The 21149-nt window shown below is 31.1% G+C and overlaps 1 protein-coding gene across 1 annotated transcript; it reads right to left on the bottom strand.

Moving 5' to 3' along the window:
* Positions 1-577: 577 nt before the first annotated feature.
* LOC127870935 (multiple epidermal growth factor-like domains protein 11) lies at positions 578-8456 on the bottom strand. Its single transcript, XM_052413527.1, has 9 exons — positions 8201-8456; positions 3950-4013; positions 3512-3598; positions 3109-3231; positions 2691-2789; positions 2275-2388; positions 1375-1470; positions 1120-1248; positions 578-894 (listed from the first exon to the last, which is right to left on the bottom strand). The coding sequence occupies exons 1-9, from the start codon at positions 8201-8203 to the stop codon at positions 827-829; spliced, it is 783 nt and encodes a 260-aa protein (XP_052269487.1). The 5' UTR covers positions 8204-8456; the 3' UTR covers positions 578-826.
* Between the last annotated feature and the right edge of the window lie 12693 nt (positions 8457-21149).

The raw sequence follows: 21149 nt of genomic DNA, 5'->3' as shown, positions 1-21149 counted from the left end.
ATTTCATAATTCTAGGTAAGTTTTTACACAAGAAAAACATAACATTAATTAAAGAAAAACAATAAGGCTCGTGTGAATATTCAGGAGCGAAACGGCTCAATCGGCATGTTGCAAGCCGATTAGTTATTAAGACGTGTAAGTTTATGCGTTTTACTTTTCACAATGTTATTATTTAACGTTGTACGAGTTTGCGAATTTGACTTTTGAAGTGACGTTTTAAATTTGTTAAGTTTTATATTTTGTTGTTTTTCAATTTCAATTAAATTTTTAGCAATTATCAGATATGTGTTGAATTAGTCTTGGTCCAAATTTCAACACAAGACGTTCAAAAATAAGGGAGATATATTGATATGATTGAGTGATGCGTTTGAAAAGTCTCTAAGTGTATATTCAACCTTGCACTACTAGTATGTCATCCACATTAGTGTAGATTTGGATTATACGTTGTTTTTTCATTTTCAGTAGTCATTCTTTTTTTATTTCTTGAACATAATTGACAAAGCATGCGGGGTAATTAGTTACGTCTGTAATAAAGCTCTCGTAATGTTAATACCACGTTCAGCAAACAAAATAGGCTTAATAGTTTTATTCAATCACAAATAACAATTACATCGTGTTCATTCAATGCAATGCATTATACAGCGATTGTTAAACACAGCATACAATATCACATGTTTGTTAAAATTCAATATGTATGTTAATGTTGTTAATTGCCGTACATCACACGATATCAATTGTTGTCTGATACTAAAGATCACGAAGAAAAAAAGACACACAACAAAACCAACAACTGAAAGTCTCTTCTATTGCCATCTGGAGGCATCATTTAGAAAACTGCTGTTCCAAGAAGCGTAAATATCAGCGCGATTGAGGCAACAACACCGGCAGTTCCAGCTGCAAAGGTAAGAAAACAAGTTAGGGTCAACGTAGGAAAAACACATTTGTGGGTTTACCCAACATAAAGGTAAGAAAACAAGTTAGGGTAAACGTAGGAAAAACACATTTGTGTGTGTACCAAACATAAGTCATACCAAAAAAACGGAAGGCATTTATACCTACAGCAGTCCGAAACAATAAGCAGATTTAAAAGCGGGCAAACAATACAAAACATATACTTACAACATAAATAACACGTGTTGTCAAATAGTCTTTTATATCCGGTGTTGCACGAGCACAGTGTTCCGACTGTTGAACATGTCGCACCACTCACACATTTTGTTGTCTGTCCGGTGCATGATGAACCCGCACCTATATTATAAAAAAATATATAAAAAAGTTTCTACGTACAATAAACAAGACTACTCCACCACATTAAAGCAAGAAGCATTCATTTAACAATGCAAAGCAATTTTTAGATGCCACATGCGAATCTACCTATGGCGCAAATTGCAGTGGAAGCTGATACATCACAAACTGTTCCCGCCACTGTTGTTGCACACCCCGTGGTAGCTTGACATGCGGTTCCAAGACCTGTGAACACAATATTCATTAAAGTAAGAAAATATAACATTTAATTAGTCAGTTTTATTTTAAAATAATATAGACTATTTGCATTAATAAGTATACTTTTTTTCTTCAATTCCGCTCATTTCTTAAGAGGGGAAAATTGCTTAATATGTTTGTATTTCAGTTGTGTCAATATACAAGTCAGCGCATTATCTTGGATATGTTTTATTTTGGAAAAAATGATACTAAACGGCAACACTTACATCTTGGACAATACCTGTTTATTTCTTTGAGTGTTTGTGTTTTATGAGGAAGCGTTAACCAATTAATGCCTAGTGGACTCTCCCATTCTTCTAAATTGGCTCAATTTATTTCAAAAATAAGGGATGTCTAGTATGCTTTTTTCTATATTTAGAATATTACAGAAATTCATTTTAGCGAACAGCGCAGACCCTGATGGGACGCCGCATCATGCGGCGTCTCATCTGGGTCTACGCTGTTGGCCAAGGCCTTTTTTCTAGACGCTAGGCATAAATGGGTTAATTGTGTTGTATGTCAATATCATTTCACATAGAAAACGCTGACCATACGGACTCAATCGACCCGGTGACAATTCGAGAGTGTTCCCTCACATAGTTTTAGAGAGGTATCAATTAGACAATTTAAACAAGGGCACACAAGTCGAATCTAAACAATTACGAGGCTGGTATAATCTGTCTCACATGCAGAGTGATGTTCATCTTCAGCAATCTTAAGACATTCGCAACGCCCCATGAGCTATAGTAGTAAACAAATACTCGGCATTTACGCGGTATTTATAATACTTACTCGCAAGGCACATATTGGTAGTCGCCGTATAGCCAGTTCCACATGTGCAAGTCGTTGAACAAGTTGCTCCATACACGCATTTGTCTGTGTTTGCTGTGCATGTAGCCGCAGCCCCTTAAAAATAATATATAGGCATACTGATTTTTAATTTGAATATTAACAAAAATACACGAAATCACCACGCTTTGTTCCTACAAGACAAACATAATAAATGTATTCTAGCATTAGTACACATTGAAAGGAAACGAACGAAACAAATTTAACAGAAATCATAATGTACAAAAATCACATCTGTTTTATTCTAACACTACGATTCGTTCACATATAAATATTTTGAAGCATAAACAATATGATATGAAAAATAAAAATAAACTATAGAAGTGTAAATTATTTGTCTACATATATATACCACTTACCAATCGCACAAACAGGCGCAGACCGGTACGTGTCACAGAGTGTTCCTGTTACTGTGGTGGTATCGCAGTCTGCGTTAGCAGCGCATGTTGTCCCTAGACCTGCAAGAGTCACATGCAACCAAGAACCATTGTTATGTATACAGTCTACAGTTTGACCAAAGGTACTAATGTGAAGGATATCAAACAAAGAGCTTGACAAAATTAAATTTTGCGAAGTATGCTATTTTATTGTTTTATTTCATTTTTAATTTTCTTGCAAAATATACATGTTTTAAGATTGTGAACAGGAGTTTTTTCCACTTGCTAGGGATTTCTTTGTATATACCAGAGTTCATTGTGTTCTGTTGGCATTGAAAATCAGTTCTTGTCTAATTTATAATGTAACTACATTGTAGAAAGTATGTCTGTACTTATTTACTTGCTAGGCAGAGATTAGCAGCGCTTGCTGCATACCCCGTCTTGCACACACAAAGGCTTCCTGTTCCGCACTCTGCGTTGGCAACGCACTTGTCCGTGTTGCTTGTGCAACTTTTGGTTACCACTATTAAATAACAATCACTGTAAAGACTAGAATATGGCACTAACTATGCTAATGAGTTAATTTAGCACGATTTAAAGCGCATTAGGTGAATTAATGATCTATTTTTACGTTTGAAACATATTATAATTTTAAATATTTTGTGTTACCAATATAAACAGTGTTGATTATGATGAAATAGGGATAAAACAAGCAAATATTCATAATTGATACTGTGTCAGAATACAGTGGTAGCTGCATCACTGTTAATTTCCAACATAGCATTTATGTTCGAATTACTTACGCAGTCTGCAAACGGAATCCTGACATTTGGTGTCGGTAGTCGCAGGAACGGTGCAATCGCCGTCCACTGAACATGCCGCTCCCAATGCTTTTATAGTTATAAAACACCAAATCGTAAAAAATAATGTAATACAAAGAATATGATTTAGCAATTAACCTTTTTTAAACAATGCATTTTTTCAGTTTTTTTTAAATTAAATTTAATATTTGTTGACTTTACACTAAAGGAGCAATTTCGCATCCGGTGGTTGGATGTACAAGTATGCTGATATGAATCAATATATAAATATTGCACTGTTAACGACCGGTGGTTGGATGTACAAGAATGCTGATATGAATCAATATATCAATATTGCACTGTTAACGAGATTTTGGAGATTCAATCTTATAATAATGTATAAGAATAAGAGTATCTAATATAACAATTACAACAAATTACCCGCAGCACTTATGCCGTGGAAATATCCGAGCAAACCAATACAGATCAACAAACCGGTCCGTTCCTGAAATGTATTTTAATAAAAAAAAAGTATGGTCTTTTTATTTGAATATGCATGCATGTTGTTGATATCACCATTATGAAATGGAATGAATAAAAATTACTTCTGCTATACTGGTCGAAAATTTATTAAAAACGCAAATATTATTGAATTAATTAAAAGATATAGGTTGTTCTTACGTAAATAAATCATTTCATACTGAAACGTCTCAATATTACAAGTCTTAATGAAGTTAAAAATGATTACTTGGCAAATTATTCTTTTATGATAAAACTATACATTTTTTGCGTTTTATGTTCAGAAAATATTAGCATCTGTTTATAAACTTTATGTTTTGAGTCGTTTTTTACGAACTTCTATCAAACAACTCGCATTATGTGCAAAGTCTGAAATAGATATGAATGTACCAATTTAAGAAATATATAAGTATAGTTTTAGACGAACCTTTAATGGAGTTTTTTCTTATGTATTAAAAAGCATTGCATACTTATTTTTAATTTTGATGGTGATTACGTTTTGATATTTAGATCAGTTTTAAATTGCAAAATCGTATGTCAAATTCGTTAAGTTATATGTTATTCAATCTATGGAAGTGTCAACAAAAATATAAAGATTTATTGTGTGAGTAACCTAGTACGAGTGCACAATTTGCGTACTTAGTTTTTGCCAAAGACATGTATTTGCTCATTCTTCAAGTAAAATAAAAGTGTTTCAGTAATTATACGTAAATTATATAATTCAACACAAATGCGCAATATTTTTCCTGGCTAAAAATATTGTTATAAGACAAAATTTTAAAACCTGTCAATTTGCCTGACCTGACTTATTTTGTTTGCGCCTAATACTTTTAAAGGATATGTTTATCCTTATTTTGCGTCTACTAATGTTCATTACAGTGAGACAAAAGCCTTAGTCCGAAAAGAAGCCTTATGATGGATTTTCGAATTTACGTTACTTTTATTCTCGGTCCCGTCTGATGACATTTATGGCAAAAAATGGATATCGATTGTTCTTTTGAACGCCAATGGGCTTTATTTTAAAATTCGAATTAATAATAAAAATGATCAATTCTGTTTGATAGGTTGCTTTTTTTATATTTCTCGTGTTGCCGACTTCGTTCAAAGTGAACACCCGTCAATAAGCGTAAAACATTCGTTATTTCAAGAACTCTTGAATATAGGGAAACATTTTTTTAAACTTGCTCTGCAAATAAATGTAAGTTGATTGGTGGTTGCTTTTTATTTATTACTAGTAATAATGAACTTCTTCTATGGACCTTATTCGATTTATAACATAAGTTCTGTAACACATTTTTGTAAATAATAAGGAAACACCTTCCTTATTTTAACTCTCTCTCATTTAAATCAAAGTACTGACAGTACTGGTGTGACGATGCTTTTGAAGAGGATGGATATTAAAGCATCAATTTAAGTTTATCTACATCACCTCAATTGTGTATGTGGGTACGAAAATTCTGGGTACAAACAAAATAGGTACGAAAATTTTGGGTACCCAAATTTTGCCAAAAAATTGGGTACGAAAAAAAATGTGGTTACGAAAAAAAAATTGGGTACGAAAAAAAATTGGGTACTTAAAAAATTGGGAACGAAAAAATGTGGGTACGAACAAAAAATTGGGGGTACGGGGAAGTAGTACCCGTGGGGAACTTGACCCATTCAGCGAAACTTGGAGGCGGGATACATTCTCGATCAATTATGACAAGAAATATCTTTAAAAAGTTATTCGACGTGTATTTTCTGTACCACTTATCTTAAAAAAACGTTCTGTTACAGTAAAACGTTAATTTGTGGGTTATAAAGTTACGTTTCAGCAGATATATTCAAAACTTGACATGCTCTTTAATTAGACCATGCTCTTTAATTTCACACGTATATCATACCAAACTTTATATGTCGTTGTTTCCTTTCCTAAGTTAATGATGTTATGTGTACGAACGTGATTTCACATAATTTTTTCTCTTTTGATAATGTTTTTTCTTTAGTTCAATAAGCTTAGGCATGTTTGTTCGTTAAGTACGGTCATTATTTCATGATGATTCCCGAAAGTAGGTATGAGCACATAGTCATAAGAGCACATATACGTGACTTCGCCCATGAACACATGGTAAGGTTAACTAAATCTCAGCGATATGACCTAATATGTGTTTAAAACAGCAAACAATATCCAACAAACGAATGAATTACCAAACATAGTATGTGCACTGATGTGGCTCTGTAATTTCTGCTTGACAAGTTTATTAAATATGCAAGATGAGGGAGCACGCATAAGAGCGAGTTTCATAGATATCGTACAGCTATTATGCTGTTTATATACCATACTCGCTATAACGTTTACAAATGACAGGTTCGAAATAATTCGTTTACTTTACACTCATGATCGCGTTAAACGTTAATTATACACGTTTTCATTCGCAATTTCTTTACAGAATCACGACAAATGTCAGATACAATACAGAAAATGCATAGTTGTTTCATTGATCTTTAGACATATAATGGATTGAAAATAACTGATTTAAAATTAACGTTTTCCAACTATTATTCAATCTTTTCCCCAGAATATGCTGTTCTATTTATAGCTGAGCTTCCTTTCCCTTTATCAATGATAATCAGCGAGGTATGCCGATTAGAAAAATCGAGCTATCTCAATCGGTCTGGCTCAGTCTTTTACATAGGTCGCCATTGTGAATAATTTTTTCATGGTATGATACCTTAGACGAGCTGCTTCGCAGCATTGTCAAAAAAATAATTTCTCGTCGCAACAAAACATATATAATCTGGAATTTGCATTATACAGATGCACACGAATGTTAAGAACAATACCTTCGATAATAAGTATCAATCTTACCGTGATTTACGTATATTAATATCGTGTGTATATGATACTCAAGAATGATACGGTGGAATCCGTTTGCATTTCCAAATATAAATATTGTATTTTTGAGATATATATTCAACACAATTAAACAAAAAATACAACAAAACATGCAATCTGCGCATCGTAGTACATATTATATAACATATCAATGATGCTTTTATTTCTATATGTCTTGTCCGCAACAATGTCGCAGAAACCACCTTAAAATTCAGCAAAAGTATATCATACATAACGTTTATAAGGCGTGACAGATGTGTTAGCGATCAATAGATAATTCTTTAACGATGATTATGTACTTTTTATGCCTAATCATCTGTCGATTCGCCTCTTTAATGTCTGTAAATGTAAGCTTGCACCTAAATGTTCATAGGAATAGATAACATGGGTGTCTATTTAAAACGATAACAATACAAGAAATGTTTAAACATACCTAGGCTAGATAGAATCGGAAATAACACTGATACGATTTCGAGTTGAAATCTGATACTTATAATATTTCGTGTCGCAAGAAGAGCGGTACAACCCCGTTAAAGGGACCTGTTCGCAGATTTTGGAATTCATGTGTTTCATTTCCTTTCCTAAATTGATATATTTAAATTGACGCAATTGACTGAGTGTAAAAGTGCGAGAGACTAAGTCACACATCGTATAATTAAGGGAAATACATAGTTGAATCTACGGGGATTAAACTGCTATTGTGGCAATTTCCGGCCAATCAACTGTTTTGTTAAATATTGTATACAGACATATTCGCATTTAATGAAATAACATAAAAAATAACCCACATTAACACGTTAAGTGTTTGTAACGCTTTATATTTTTATCAAGGTAAGCGGCTGATCCACCGATGACTATAAATGTATGCCAATGCATAAACTTCTCTCTTAGAAATCCATGACATTTTCATATCGCCGTTCGTGAAACTGATTTTGAACTTGGTATGTAAATTAAATTGTATTTTAAGATGTTGTACGCAATTCTATAGACGCACTTATAATTCGCTGTTTCTATAACTTAAGCATCCTTGTCTTGTTAATGATAATTAAGAATTACCATTATACCGCTTTTAAATGTTATTTGTTTAATATTTAACATTGAGTTTTTTTAATATTGATCCAAAGAAGCCCTTTATGCATTAAAGAAAATAAACCAAGACAATATTTTAGCATCATCTGTCAAAAAACAGCAATTAATGTAAGTAGGCAAATAGGCAATACCATGTATTTGAAATTTAACATAAAAACATTGAAACAACCAATTATTTGGCGGGAAAAAGGCGATGAGTAATCACATACCATTTTTAAATCCTTCGAACAAATCCAGTTAAATAGACAAAAGTGCTTTGTATCCAACTCTCGAATGTGTTGCAGTCAATATGTTCCATCCTTAAATAGAGAATCTGGTAACCACGGGTCCCAATGTTCGACCGCTGTAATCACAACAAAACAACTGTTAATGCTGACCTAAACACTTCCGGTCTTCAAATTCTCCCCACAAGAGCACCAATAATCAATAATTATAATTATAGATTTTGACCACAAGTATACTATATTCTTAATATCGACGAAAATAACACATCCATAAATAAGTCGTGATAACCAATCAAAAACTTGCCTATCTCGATGACTCACCGGGTAAGTCGATATCGACATTCAGGTTATATACGGGGAACATCGTTCCACGCTGTCATTCTCGTGTTAGCTGGATACCAAGACGGTTGAAAAAAACGGATATATAACGTTGAAGTGGATTTTTACTGTGATTATTATTTAGAAATATATCATTTCCGGTTATTTATAATTTATTGGAAATAAGGAAAAGATTAATAAGGTACAAAGAGTAAATGTTATTGTATTTAAATCTTAAATAATAATTTTCTCGCAACTCAATTTCCGCGTATAATTTGTTTGTTGTTTGTCATTTTTTTACATACTTCGCTTTCTTATTCCGAACATTTGCAACTGATAAATAATTATTAAGTTCCATGTATATCCGTAGAAATGATAATTTAGAAAATGTACACACAAATCTCGGTATATTTTGACTCTGGTTTCGTTTAGAAGTTAAAACGCCTATTGAAAAAAATGAACGCAAACACGTCGGTATCAGAAGGACACGTATGTGGTGTTTCTTCCTAAAAATCATCCTAGAATATATGACGATCGTCTATGCAGTTATTAAGCTCTTGGACTTCATAAACGGTACCGCCCGTAATCGTCACGTTAATCGTGTGTCGTTTTCGCATTAAACGAATTACGACCCATGCGAGCAATTTAATTCGCCAATCGATTTCGTTTTGGTAATTTAATTTGCTAAGACACCTTATATCGCACGCCTTAAATTTAATGGGGTTTTTTAATACTTGACACATGCATTAACATTCTATCGTAAATGCATCAACGGCTCCGGTAAAACCCCGAACAAGTTCTGTATGCCATCTCTCGGATAACGAAGCTTCGAGAAGGCATCGGCGATTTTTTTTTAAATCGTAAACTTGTCGCCCGTACAATCATCCTTGATGGAACTATGCGAGGTCTAGGCGGATGTCGCGGCTTGGTTGCTAAACACGTGTACGGTCTTTACGCTAACAAGCGTTACTTTTTGGATCCAGTTATTTATGTTACTTTATTGTTAACTCTTTAATATATGTTTATTCACTTATTGTAAACCTATTTGAAAGTTTTTTATCTATTGCATATGTTTTATGATAATATTGCTTTGAAAATAAATGTTATTCGGGTCTAAGGTAAACAGACTGGTACATTAATTGGTCGTAAAAGTTTTGAGCAATGAAGCGATTACTCCGTATAGTGCAGCTGTGTTAGAACGGCTATCAAATCAAATAAGGACAAATATAAATGTATGACAGTCGCAAATAATTAGGCTCCTTACCAATGATAAAAAGCGACCCGTTTTTTTTTCGGACGCACCTATATGTTACATTCGTCCGGAAAAGCGCGTGTGTTTTGAGAAAGTGCACTTCAAACCCTTTTCCTGACAAATCGGTGCCATTAATATATCACTTAACGAACACAGTTATCTACCGATTGTGAAATGTGAGGTGTCTGGCATGAGAATGGCTGACTACTGCTGAAATTTATTTATGAAAGATGTTATATTTTTTGTTATGTGTTATTTTGTTTATTTCAACCACATGCATTTACGCCTAGTGGACTCTGCCTTCCTTCTTAATTGGATCAATTTATTTCCAAAATTAGGGATGTCTAGTATATTTATATATATTATTTCTTACAGAAATCGCTTTAAGCAAACAGCGCAGACCCTGATGAGACGCCGCATCATGCGGCGTCTCATCTGGGTCTACGCAGTTTGCCAAGGCATTTTTTCTAGACGCTAGGCATAAATGGGTTTAATTTACTCCCATGGCGATCGTGATTCAAACTTATGCGTAATGTGTGTACAAATGTAACGACATAATTATAAGCCCGAAATTTTGCTGACGTCGCTTCTGATTAAACAAACCTCTTAATCTAGTCCAACTTAATGATACAAATGTTTCGGCTTCTGGAAGGTTAACGAAAAAAATCGCGACTGAAAATGTTAAAAAATGCTGGAAAATATTCGTATGCCTTCGCAAACTCGGGTATTCAGTGTTAAGTAGAGCCGATAAAGTCGTTACTTGCATGGCTTATCCGTTTATATTTAAGTCTGGGTTATGGAATGTTTAAAAGCTTTGTCAAATCGTTTCGTTTGACTGAATCCTAGTGCGATTATATTGTGTATGTTTTGGGAGAACACGAATCTTTCCCCAATTTTAAATCGGGTGTGTTGTGATATTCATCGGTTAATAGCGGTTCTTATAAGACAAATAAGTCCATTAAAATTTTGATGTGTTTTAATAATGTTAAAAAATGTTGTGTTTTACAGCGAGTTAAAACATTGGATGTGTTATAAAAATAGATAATTTAGAGGATTAAAGAAGATGGATTACAAACATCAGATGGATTTATTATTTAAAATAGATAGATTATTGATCTCTATTTGACTAGTTAACAAAGGTAAATATCCCTATTATTTATAAACATCCACGCTCTTTGATCTGCATGCATTCTTTTTGGTATGTTTTATGTCTTTCAACTCCGAATAAACAATTAAAGATGTTTTACTATTATAACACTTCAATTATGTTAACATGCTTAATGTTAATATTTTAGTTACCCGTATTCTTCTTTTTCGTAATGTGGCAAATAACACAACATTTGTAATACAATTTTCCATCACTTGAAACACAGCATTAACACTTTTGAGACATTTATTTTTATAAAACTCTTATTAGAAAAAGTTGACTATAAAAAGTAACCTCAACACCAGAAACAAGCGGGTTGTTACTAGGTGTTAATTTAATGCTTAATGAAGACCGCCAATTCAAATATAATTCGAGCAGGTTCTCAAATTTCTAGTACAATTGCAAGAGCTAAAACATTTTAATTCTTTAACATAGAAATATTAAAAAAATATGTTAAGGTTTACTTGTAAAGTCTCAGCCTAAACATGTTTTCTTGAAGAACTTAGTGTGTAAATGGTTTCCATAAATAATTGACACTAAAAACGCATTTTTGCTTCATCGCTGACATAGAACTTTAATTGAATTCTTAGATTTGGTGGAACATTTACTTAAACCTATAAAATTACGACGTCCAAAAAGTAGACACAAGTTGCATTTAAAACAAAATTATTGCGAGTATCATTGTCTCTGTTGTGCAAATAACCGGTAACAAACGAATAGCTGTAGAGTACAATATCTGTATTATTGTTGTAAAATTTCAACTTAAACAAAATCATTAGTTTCCAATTAAACGAAAAATTAATTAAGTTAACTGTCTCTTTGTACTTCTACATTTATTTTGATTATAAACATAATTTTAGACGATTTTACTTTAACGGTTCTTTTTGTTCAACAGCAACGTACATAACAACAAATGAAAGAATTAACACAATGCAACGCACAAAATATCGCTTGTAGTATTAATTGATCGAATAACTAAAGCTAGCGATGGATCCGATGTGAAATGTGAAATTAAACTAATTCCGAGTCTAGCATCGGTATAATATTTTCCCGTCTCAAAAATCGCTTTTGAGCATAAATATTATTGAAAACTTTTCGATTTAATGGTTAATCGAGTTTCGTTTTACTAGACGGAATAAGAAGTCGCTTGATTTATTTTAATTTAAATATAAACCAATACATCGAGTGACGAAATCATAGTTGATGTTTAAATGTCTTTTTTCTTAAATTTATTTTTCTATAACTATTTCACCATTAAATGTTAATAATAATAATATATATATATAACAAAAAGATTCGAGCTTTACGATTTACCTCTGTAACCTATTCACACTGTCATGACACTATATTTTATGAGAATATAACCTTGAGCTTTTGTCAATATTACTTACTCTCGATAATAATCACATATGATTTAATGACATACTTGCAATGAAAAGAAAATATTTCAAGATATGTACCTTTCCAGAACAGAAATTTATTTCTGCGTTTAATAAGACCGAGTTCATGATTGATGAAGTTATGGCTGTTCAAAGCGATGCACCCCATTTTTTGGTCATTTTGAGTTGAATACCTTGTTATATATATTTAATTTATTGATTTTTTTTCAAGGAAGTGAATTGTTCGTTATAATTTGATTATTTTTTAAATTCAAAATGATGTTTTTACTAATAAACATCATAACCACACGCTAACCACCTGTGATTACAATATAGGCAATAAATTTCATTTTATGTTATTCTGAGCGTATCTGCTAAATTTTATTCTTTACAGGTGTGCAGAGACTCTTAATATTTTTAAAAACAATAAGCGCTGTCATCAAGGAGGTAAATCTAAATATTCTTTCTATTAAAAAGATGTTTTTACAACTTATAAACATAAATATAATACATAATTATCATTCTTTTAACCGTTTCATTCTTGTCTAAGGCTGTCAACAAGTCTACATGTAAACTCGCTAATAAACCATCAACTTGCACAACGTTTGGATTCTAAAATGCATAACCAAATTTAATATTATTTAACACATGATTGAGACCCGATTTGCATAACTTTTATTATACTCGTTTAAAACGTGTTTGTAATTTATTTGAATTACGATATGTTTATTGTTAAGAATTGTAAACCAATATTTAATAATTTTAACAAACCTGTTTTACATACAAAACACATCTACCAAATTTACCATTGATAACAACATTACATGAATTTATTTTAACCCGTAACAATCGTTTGAAAAATTTAAAATGAATGCGTTCAATATCATCTTACTTTTTGAAACACCATAATTCTGAAGCATACTTTCATAAACAAGCTTCAAAAGCGTAAAACAATTGACAAAGTATTGTTGTTTTTATGTCAAAGGCATTTCATCTAAACAATAATGTATTCATTGCCTGACGGGCTTTACCAATCTTCTTTGTTAAATTTAAAATTACCTGTATAATTCAACACCATTACTTGATAGTTTAAATCATCAACAACTTAAATGACATTACTATTGAACTTTTAATCCACTCCTCTTCCGAATTATTTTTGTGTTTAACAGTGTAAATATAAATTCCCCAAGAATTGCAATATAAATATAAATTATCGAAATATGAATATACTTCAGCTGGTGACTTGCCTTAAATAGCCAATCAGCAAATACTAATACAATCAACACAATATCATAAACATTCAAACCAGAGTAAATGTTATCTTGTAGGTAAAATTTAATGTCTCCAACAAATAAAGAAAATCAAAATCGGCGACATTACTTCCCCTTGCTTCAGTCCAACCGCATAACTAAAATAATCTGAATAAGATGAACGCGATTCACGACGTGACTTTGCATTTGTATACATATCATTCACTATTCTAAGCAATTTTATTTGTCCGATTTAAATATGTTCAACCATAATGCGCTACGATATAAACTATAAAAAACATTCTAACATATCGACGTTTGTAACATGCAAACTTTTTTTTTCATTAACAGTTGAAAAAACTTTCCTTAATCCATATTGCGAATTCGAAATAATAGTGTTTGCATTGAAAAAAATTTTCAATGGGCTTTTTTGAAATCGTGGTGAATAATTTTTAAAGGCAATCAACTATAGTTACTCTTTAGTTATAAACATCACAGTAACATCACATTGTTATGCAAAGGAAAAATTCCTTCTGTCCATTTATCGCCGATACAAAAACACCGTTAAACAAGTCACACAAATGGGCAGATAAAATATTACTGCATTCTATTAAATGCTCGTTAACAATGCAATCACTACCAGATGCATTGTTAACTTCTGCACCCCATGAGAATCGAAAGTGTAACCTCTGTAATACAAACGACATTGGGGACGAAATGCATTACCTTTTATTATGTCCTCACTTCAAAGAAAAAAGAACAAAAAAAAAAAAAAAAAAAAAAAAAAAAAAAAAATCATCCATCAATGAAATATTACGCTACGCTGTCTCATCACGTTTATATAACACTCCCGTCAATGAAATGCCAGTTATCGCTTCTATCGACAATCCACACAACGCAGGGGCACCATAGAGGGTTGTACGCTTATTACCGTTTACATTTTATGAACTGAAATTCCTGATAAACGTCTAACCGAACTATTTAATTGCTTAATAGTTCCCCGACGGTTACCCTCCCTCATTTTATTAGACGGGAGAGTACTCTATTTATACTAGGAAGACTTACCAACGTTCAACCATAAAATCACATTAAAAAATGGATTTTGCAAAAATTAAAACTCACTACTCGAATGCATGTTCTTGTATGTATTAAATAAAAGAAATGTCACGTAAAAAAAAAAATGAAAACTAAATAAATAATAATAATGAAAAAATGGTAGAACTATGTTCCCTGTCTTATGTTAAGTGTAATCGTAATATTTGCTCTTCCTAGCTTTATAATCACCACTATCATAATCATCATGGTCATCACCATTGTCGTCATCTCGATCATCATCATGATTACTAGTATCATCATTATCAGTATTACTATCATTATTAGCATCGTTGTTGTTGTTGTTACTATTATTAGAAGTATTATTATAACTAACGCTGTTGTTGTAAATCATTAATCCTACTCTTTAATATGGAGTGTAACCACATAAATATTCCACCACTAACTGTTAACTATTTAATGTTGTTGTTGGTGTTACTTTTGTAGAAGTACTATTAAAACAAATGTGGTTGTTGGTGATCACTATACATTATTTTGTAATTAGAACGAATTCACATACGTACTTAACTATTAATTATCCAACACCTACGGGTTCGAAACCCAAATTTTCTTTTGTTTGTAGACAATATATTGTTTAAATAACCATTATGTTACTGACCCTCTACTGGAGAATTTTCACATGACAACCACTTTCCCAATTGATCTACTATGATTTATCTTATATAATACTGTTTGTTTGATATCTGTGTAATTATCTTATACATATGCTCACATGTTATTACAAAATGTCATTGTTTTGTAACCTGTGAAAACAAATAAACTTCTACTTCAGTATAATACAAATCTGACATACTGTCACTGAAGTTGCCCAAAAACTGTAAAATCTTCTAAAGATATTTTATTGTATGAGGCTATTTTTTTTGGGGGCAAATTGGCCAAAATCCCTTAGTATTTGTTTTCTTAAAATGTGAACCACTAACATTTTTTTTGCATATACAAACAGGCTTATTTCTTTGAATTAAGTCCTTATAATATATCTTACTTGTACATAAACGTTGTCTGTTTATATCAGTTTTACTCGAGTTAAAAATACGTAAAGCGACTTGATACACATTTCGTTTAATATCGAACTCATTGTCTAACAATTGTGTGTGCTTTATAGAGCTTTTAAAATTGAAACAAGGGGTTGATTTATTTAAGCATTTTTAAAAAAGAAAATCCCGGGTCTAACTATTTTCAGATGTGTTTTATAGCCATGGAGTATAAGTATTATACTGGGGTTCGATAAACTTAGACAAAATACATTTAGTCGTTTCCTCACTCGTGTTTGTGTAATTTTGTCAAATAAAATACAATTTATATTTATGCCATTGAAGCGTTTTTAAATTATACTGCCAATGATGTGCATACTTTTTAAAGGTATTTCATGTTGTCCCAAAATCATACGATCAATTCTTCTTGATACTGACTAAGCGCCAATAAATGTTACCAATATAAACTATTTAAAAATGTAGCATAGTCTTTATGTATTCGACGTATCTTGCTTACCGTTCTACGTGTGCTATTCTGATTTCTAAATGTGAAATTCACTTGAACTAATTATCAAATTACTAGTAACCCCGAAAATTCTATTATGTTGATAAATATTACAAGTCGCTTTAGTCAGGTTGAAATTTTAAAATAAATGAACAAACATACAATTGTTCGTTTTATCTTTTTATCTTTGATTGCCACGTTTCGCATTGAGCATTTATTTCAGTACTTTGTTTTACTTATGAAATATATTTGATACATGTCAACAGTTACTGTTTATCAAAATATATTGTTTATTCCATAAAAATATTACAGTTATAAAGTATTGCAATTATTCTTTTTAAACAATTGTAGTTGAAAATAATGTCTAGTAACGAATTCCACGAGATTCTCAAACTATTTAAATGGAAACAATCATATGTAAAGCGGCAAATATTTATAAATCTTCAAAACTAAAGTTTTTTATTCTTACCGTATCGGTAATGCATTTATTTAATTTTAATTTTATCTATTTTAATACATTTTTGTACACTTAATATTCTGTTTTAACACGAACAATCCGTCAATTATCACGTCACATTGCTACCAGCTATACACTATTGTAAATAGTAAGAACGTGATAACCGCGGCAAATTATAAATACTCGTATATTTCGAAAAAATGACAGAGCTTTATAGTGATGTGCAGTATTTTAATTATTATTGTTCAATTCCTTTTGTTAAATTATATGCACTGAATAATCTTTTTAATGGAATGGGACTTCAATGATATGGCTGTTTGCATTATCGATACAATGACGTGATCGAGTCACATCTTATGAAAAATTAATGTGAAGTCGCTTTATTAATTTTGTTTTACACTCATATTGATATATACGATAAAACCTAGTGATGAAAACATAGATGATATATAAATATATACTAAATTGTGTTATTTCATCATTAAATGTATAATACGATATGTGTATTTCTATACGATTTGCAGCTGTAAATTATTCACATGTCCGTAAGTATAAGGGAGATTATACACTTTTTATATGTGTTAAATTATAATATATTGATACAAATATGTTAGTAACTTACAATAACACAAAATAGGCAAGAAAAAATATATATTGAAGACGAATTTCATAAAATGCAGCAAAGACAATTTAGCGCACCGAGCCGATTGTGACGAAGATATTTCGTACATATTTTCCTACAATAACCGAAGCATTCGTCTTTTTATTAGGATCGGAGTTAGTGTTCGTGTGTCGTATGAATAGTTATCGTTTCAGGAAATTAAAATGAAACTAAATTTAGATTCACATCGTACATGCTGGCGAATTCGACTGTACAGACATTTTCGATTTCAGAATTATATATCTTGCTTATTTCGAATTTTTCGATACATGTTCTTCTTAACTTTTATTTAATTTATGTTGAAATATATGGATAATAATTGTTTACACATTTTATATAAATTAATAAATATTTGACAAAATCGTATAATCTCCCTTTAAATTAAATCGTCCTTTTATATATACTTATTTATATTCTAAGGCGCAATTGTAGTGTCAACGTATAGTATTTTAATAACGTCTTATGAAAATATACACTGAGCTCGGGCTATCGCTTCGGGGAATATTACACATTACCGGTAACTTTAACATCGTATTCAATAACACAATCGCAAGAACTATGTTTTATTTTTAAATGTAATTCTGTCGATTATTTGGTCGTCGTCATCAGATAGTATTAGGAATTGGTTTTATTTACACGATTTATGTTACAGTTTGAAATTGAAACAGTATTATGAAACAAAACTATAACATACAATATTAAGTCATATATAAAAAATATTGCTTGAATATATAAAATGTAAATTTATGAAAAAAAAGGATTAATATTTTTTTTATTTCGTATATCGCCGATTAGCCATTCTATTTATGTAGCTAATATTTTTTGAATCCGCATTTCGTTATTATATGCATGTATGTGTACAGTGAATCTTAGGCAAAACAATCCTATACATTGAATAGCTTTGGTTGTGTTGGAAACGTTGATACATTTTGAAATTTGATTTGTAAAATATAAATCCTCTGTTATAAAAATTGAACGATAATCTTACACGACACGCTGGCACAAAGGCCTAATTATATACGAATTATGATCCAGAATCATTATCTTGAAAGAAATTATAGTGATCGGTCTTTTATAAGGCAAGTTGAAAAAGCCTACACAATACCGAACCTTTCAAAACAATATAAAACAAAACAAAACAAACACAATATTTTACACACTTCAAATTAAAAACCCTGCCGAAGTCTATAAAGCTCAAACTAAATGGCAAAACCTTCTTGGAGAAAAAGAATTTAATTGGAAACAAATATTTGCCATGTCATATAAATCAACTACTGATAGCATACTGAGAAATTTTCAATATAAATACACCCAGAGAATCATAGCTACAAATAAATATCTTTTCAAATGCAACCTATCCACCACAAATCTATGTGATATGTGTAGTGAACATATTAAAACAATAGAACACCTTTTCTGGGAGTGTAAACATATTGAACCCCTATGGAATCAATCGACAACCTTTCTAGAGAAACACAAATTTAATGTTAAACTATCTCTCTTAGGCATCAGTCTGGGGGTAAATACATTTAAAATACAAGAGGTTAATAACGCTGTGAATTACATAATTATATTAATTTAATATTCAGCATGAAATACAGAAAACAAGCACCAACAATGAACTGTTTTATCAATTATTTAAAACTGAAAATTCAAATTGAAAAAGAAATAGCCATAAACAATGATGCACTTGAGTCCAGTATGCTTTCTACCCACTCTATGCAACTCATCCTTAGTCATAACTATTCTGTTGCTTTTAATTGTTTTTTTAAAACACCTTTCACAAACAACTAAAGAAAAAATACATTTTTTAATCAAAAGGAAACCACAAGGTCAAAAAAGTATATATTAGCATATCTTGTATAACATGTTTGAACATTATTGCTGCTACACGGTATCACTTTGTTTTATGATCATATACATGTATACATTGTATGTCATATATTGAACAAAAAATAAATAAAATATATATTAAGGCTATGGTGACGGCATACGAACGGAAAAAATATAAAGCATCGGTTGAAAGGAATTACATCGAATCTCACTGTCAGCTCGGATTAAGTCGCATTACACACACGTACAAATTAATGCTAATATTAATTGCATTTCAAATAATTGTTGATTTAAGAAGGTAATAACGGATCTATTCGGTGTTACAAACTTTACGTGTATTTTAGGTGTTTAAAATATCTCTTTGCAGAGTAAGCAATCTTGCAAAGATTTGTATATTGTTCTGCTGTTTTTTTTTCTGTTTTTTTTTTCTTCTTTTTTTAAAGTTTTGGGTAATTTGATAAACGGCAAAGGCAACATTAGTAAAAAAAATGTGTTAATTGCGAGTACATTATATTTCAATTCATGTTCTTGTTTGTGATTAAATATAGGTGTTGTTTTTAATGTATATGTCGATAGACACTGAAGAGAATTACAGTTCGCCTTATAACAAATCATTAAGAAGCCCAAATGCGTAAAAATTAGTAAAATAATGTTAATTTTGAAATAACCTTCCGGAAAAAAATAATCGATGGCGTTGTCTATAAATTTCATCGATTGGGAACTAAAAATTTGCTTTAAGGATTATTTAACCGATAAAACAAAAAGCTTTAACAAAATATGCATAAGACTACACAGCAATATAAACTTATGTTTATTAATTTTTATGTATTTTTAATAGGCATGTCAACGAATATCCGAATATTCGGTCCCGCAACGAATATTCGTATACTATTATCCGAATCGAATATTCGGAAGAATTTTTTTTTTTAATCGAGTAATTTCAAAAAATTTGTATTCGTGAAATTTGCTTCAAATATTGTTAAAAAAAGTTGTTCCTTGTGTCATAGTGTCATAGTGTTTATTCCGGTACGCGCGAAAATGCGTCGCTATGGTGATGCCAGTATACCTGTCATAAATCCCGCTAATTGCCTACCTTTAGGAAACTTAAATTGACCAAAGACAGTTATTTTGTGTCAACATTATGATAGATGCAAATCGCTGGTATATTTGATTATATAAAGTTTAAGAAAACTATTCATAATTTATTTTTAATGAATATTTTTCTTTAACTTTATATTATCAAGTATACCAGTTTTACTGGACGTTTTATTCAGTGTGATCTAAAGAGAAAATAAACGTATTCAGCACATACGCATGATAGACAGACAGACAGTTCATTTTGACTTATACAATGTACATCGTCAACAACACATTATGAAAACAGTACAATGTCAATTGTGATAGGTACAAACTTTTACACGTATTTACATATGATTTACTTAGCTAACAAAGTTAATTAAATATAAAAACAACAAAGACAGAAAAAAAAAGAAAAAAGAACAAAGAAAAGAGGATGAACATCTAGAGCATTATTGCGTTAATAATAGATGTTCGAACTTTTAAGTGATTGTTTAACAAAGAGACATACTTTTATAAGTTCTATTTTATTATTCGATTGCAGTAAACTTAAATATTTATACATAGATGGCCTTTTGTAATAACATGGTTTTTTCCTAATGTTTCTAAACGCCGGGCAAATGCAAATAAAATGAAATTCATCTTCAATATCGGTCGAATTGCAACACATGCAGTGACGCTGATTTCTAGCGACGTCTCTTGCATAACGACCGGTTTGAATATGCAGTGGATGGGCTGACAATCTTAATCTGGAAAAAAAGTATCTCAAACTTCTTGGTAAAATGTCTAAGTACGACTCATATTCAAAATTGATTTAAAAATTTCGATAAACATCTAATATCGAACTAGTATTTAAGGTTTTATACCAGTCCTTTGTGAAGTTATCATAAACTCTCCGTTTAAACTCCTCTACAAATGAGTTAATCTCAATATTAATAGTATTTATATCATCCAATGCATAACTAAAACCA

This window comes from Dreissena polymorpha, chromosome 3 (genome assembly GCF_020536995.1).
Source record: "Dreissena polymorpha isolate Duluth1 chromosome 3, UMN_Dpol_1.0, whole genome shotgun sequence".
In the NCBI taxonomy this organism is placed as follows: domain Eukaryota; kingdom Metazoa; phylum Mollusca; class Bivalvia; order Myida; family Dreissenidae; genus Dreissena; species Dreissena polymorpha.
Note: the sequence above shows the minus strand (reverse complement) of the source record. Positions and strands in the feature narration are given on the sequence as shown.

Bases quoted from the DNA above. Each gene is read 5' to 3' on its own strand.
- LOC127870935 (XM_052413527.1), bottom strand. The intron at 2,389-2,690 runs GTAAGTGGTATA...ATTATTTTTAAG, and splicing joins TGCGCCTGTTTGTGCGATTG to GGGCTGCGGCTACATGCACA. The intron at 1,249-1,374 runs GTAGATTCGCAT...TTTATAATATAG, and splicing joins CACTGCAATTTGCGCCATAG to GTGCGGGTTCATCATGCACC.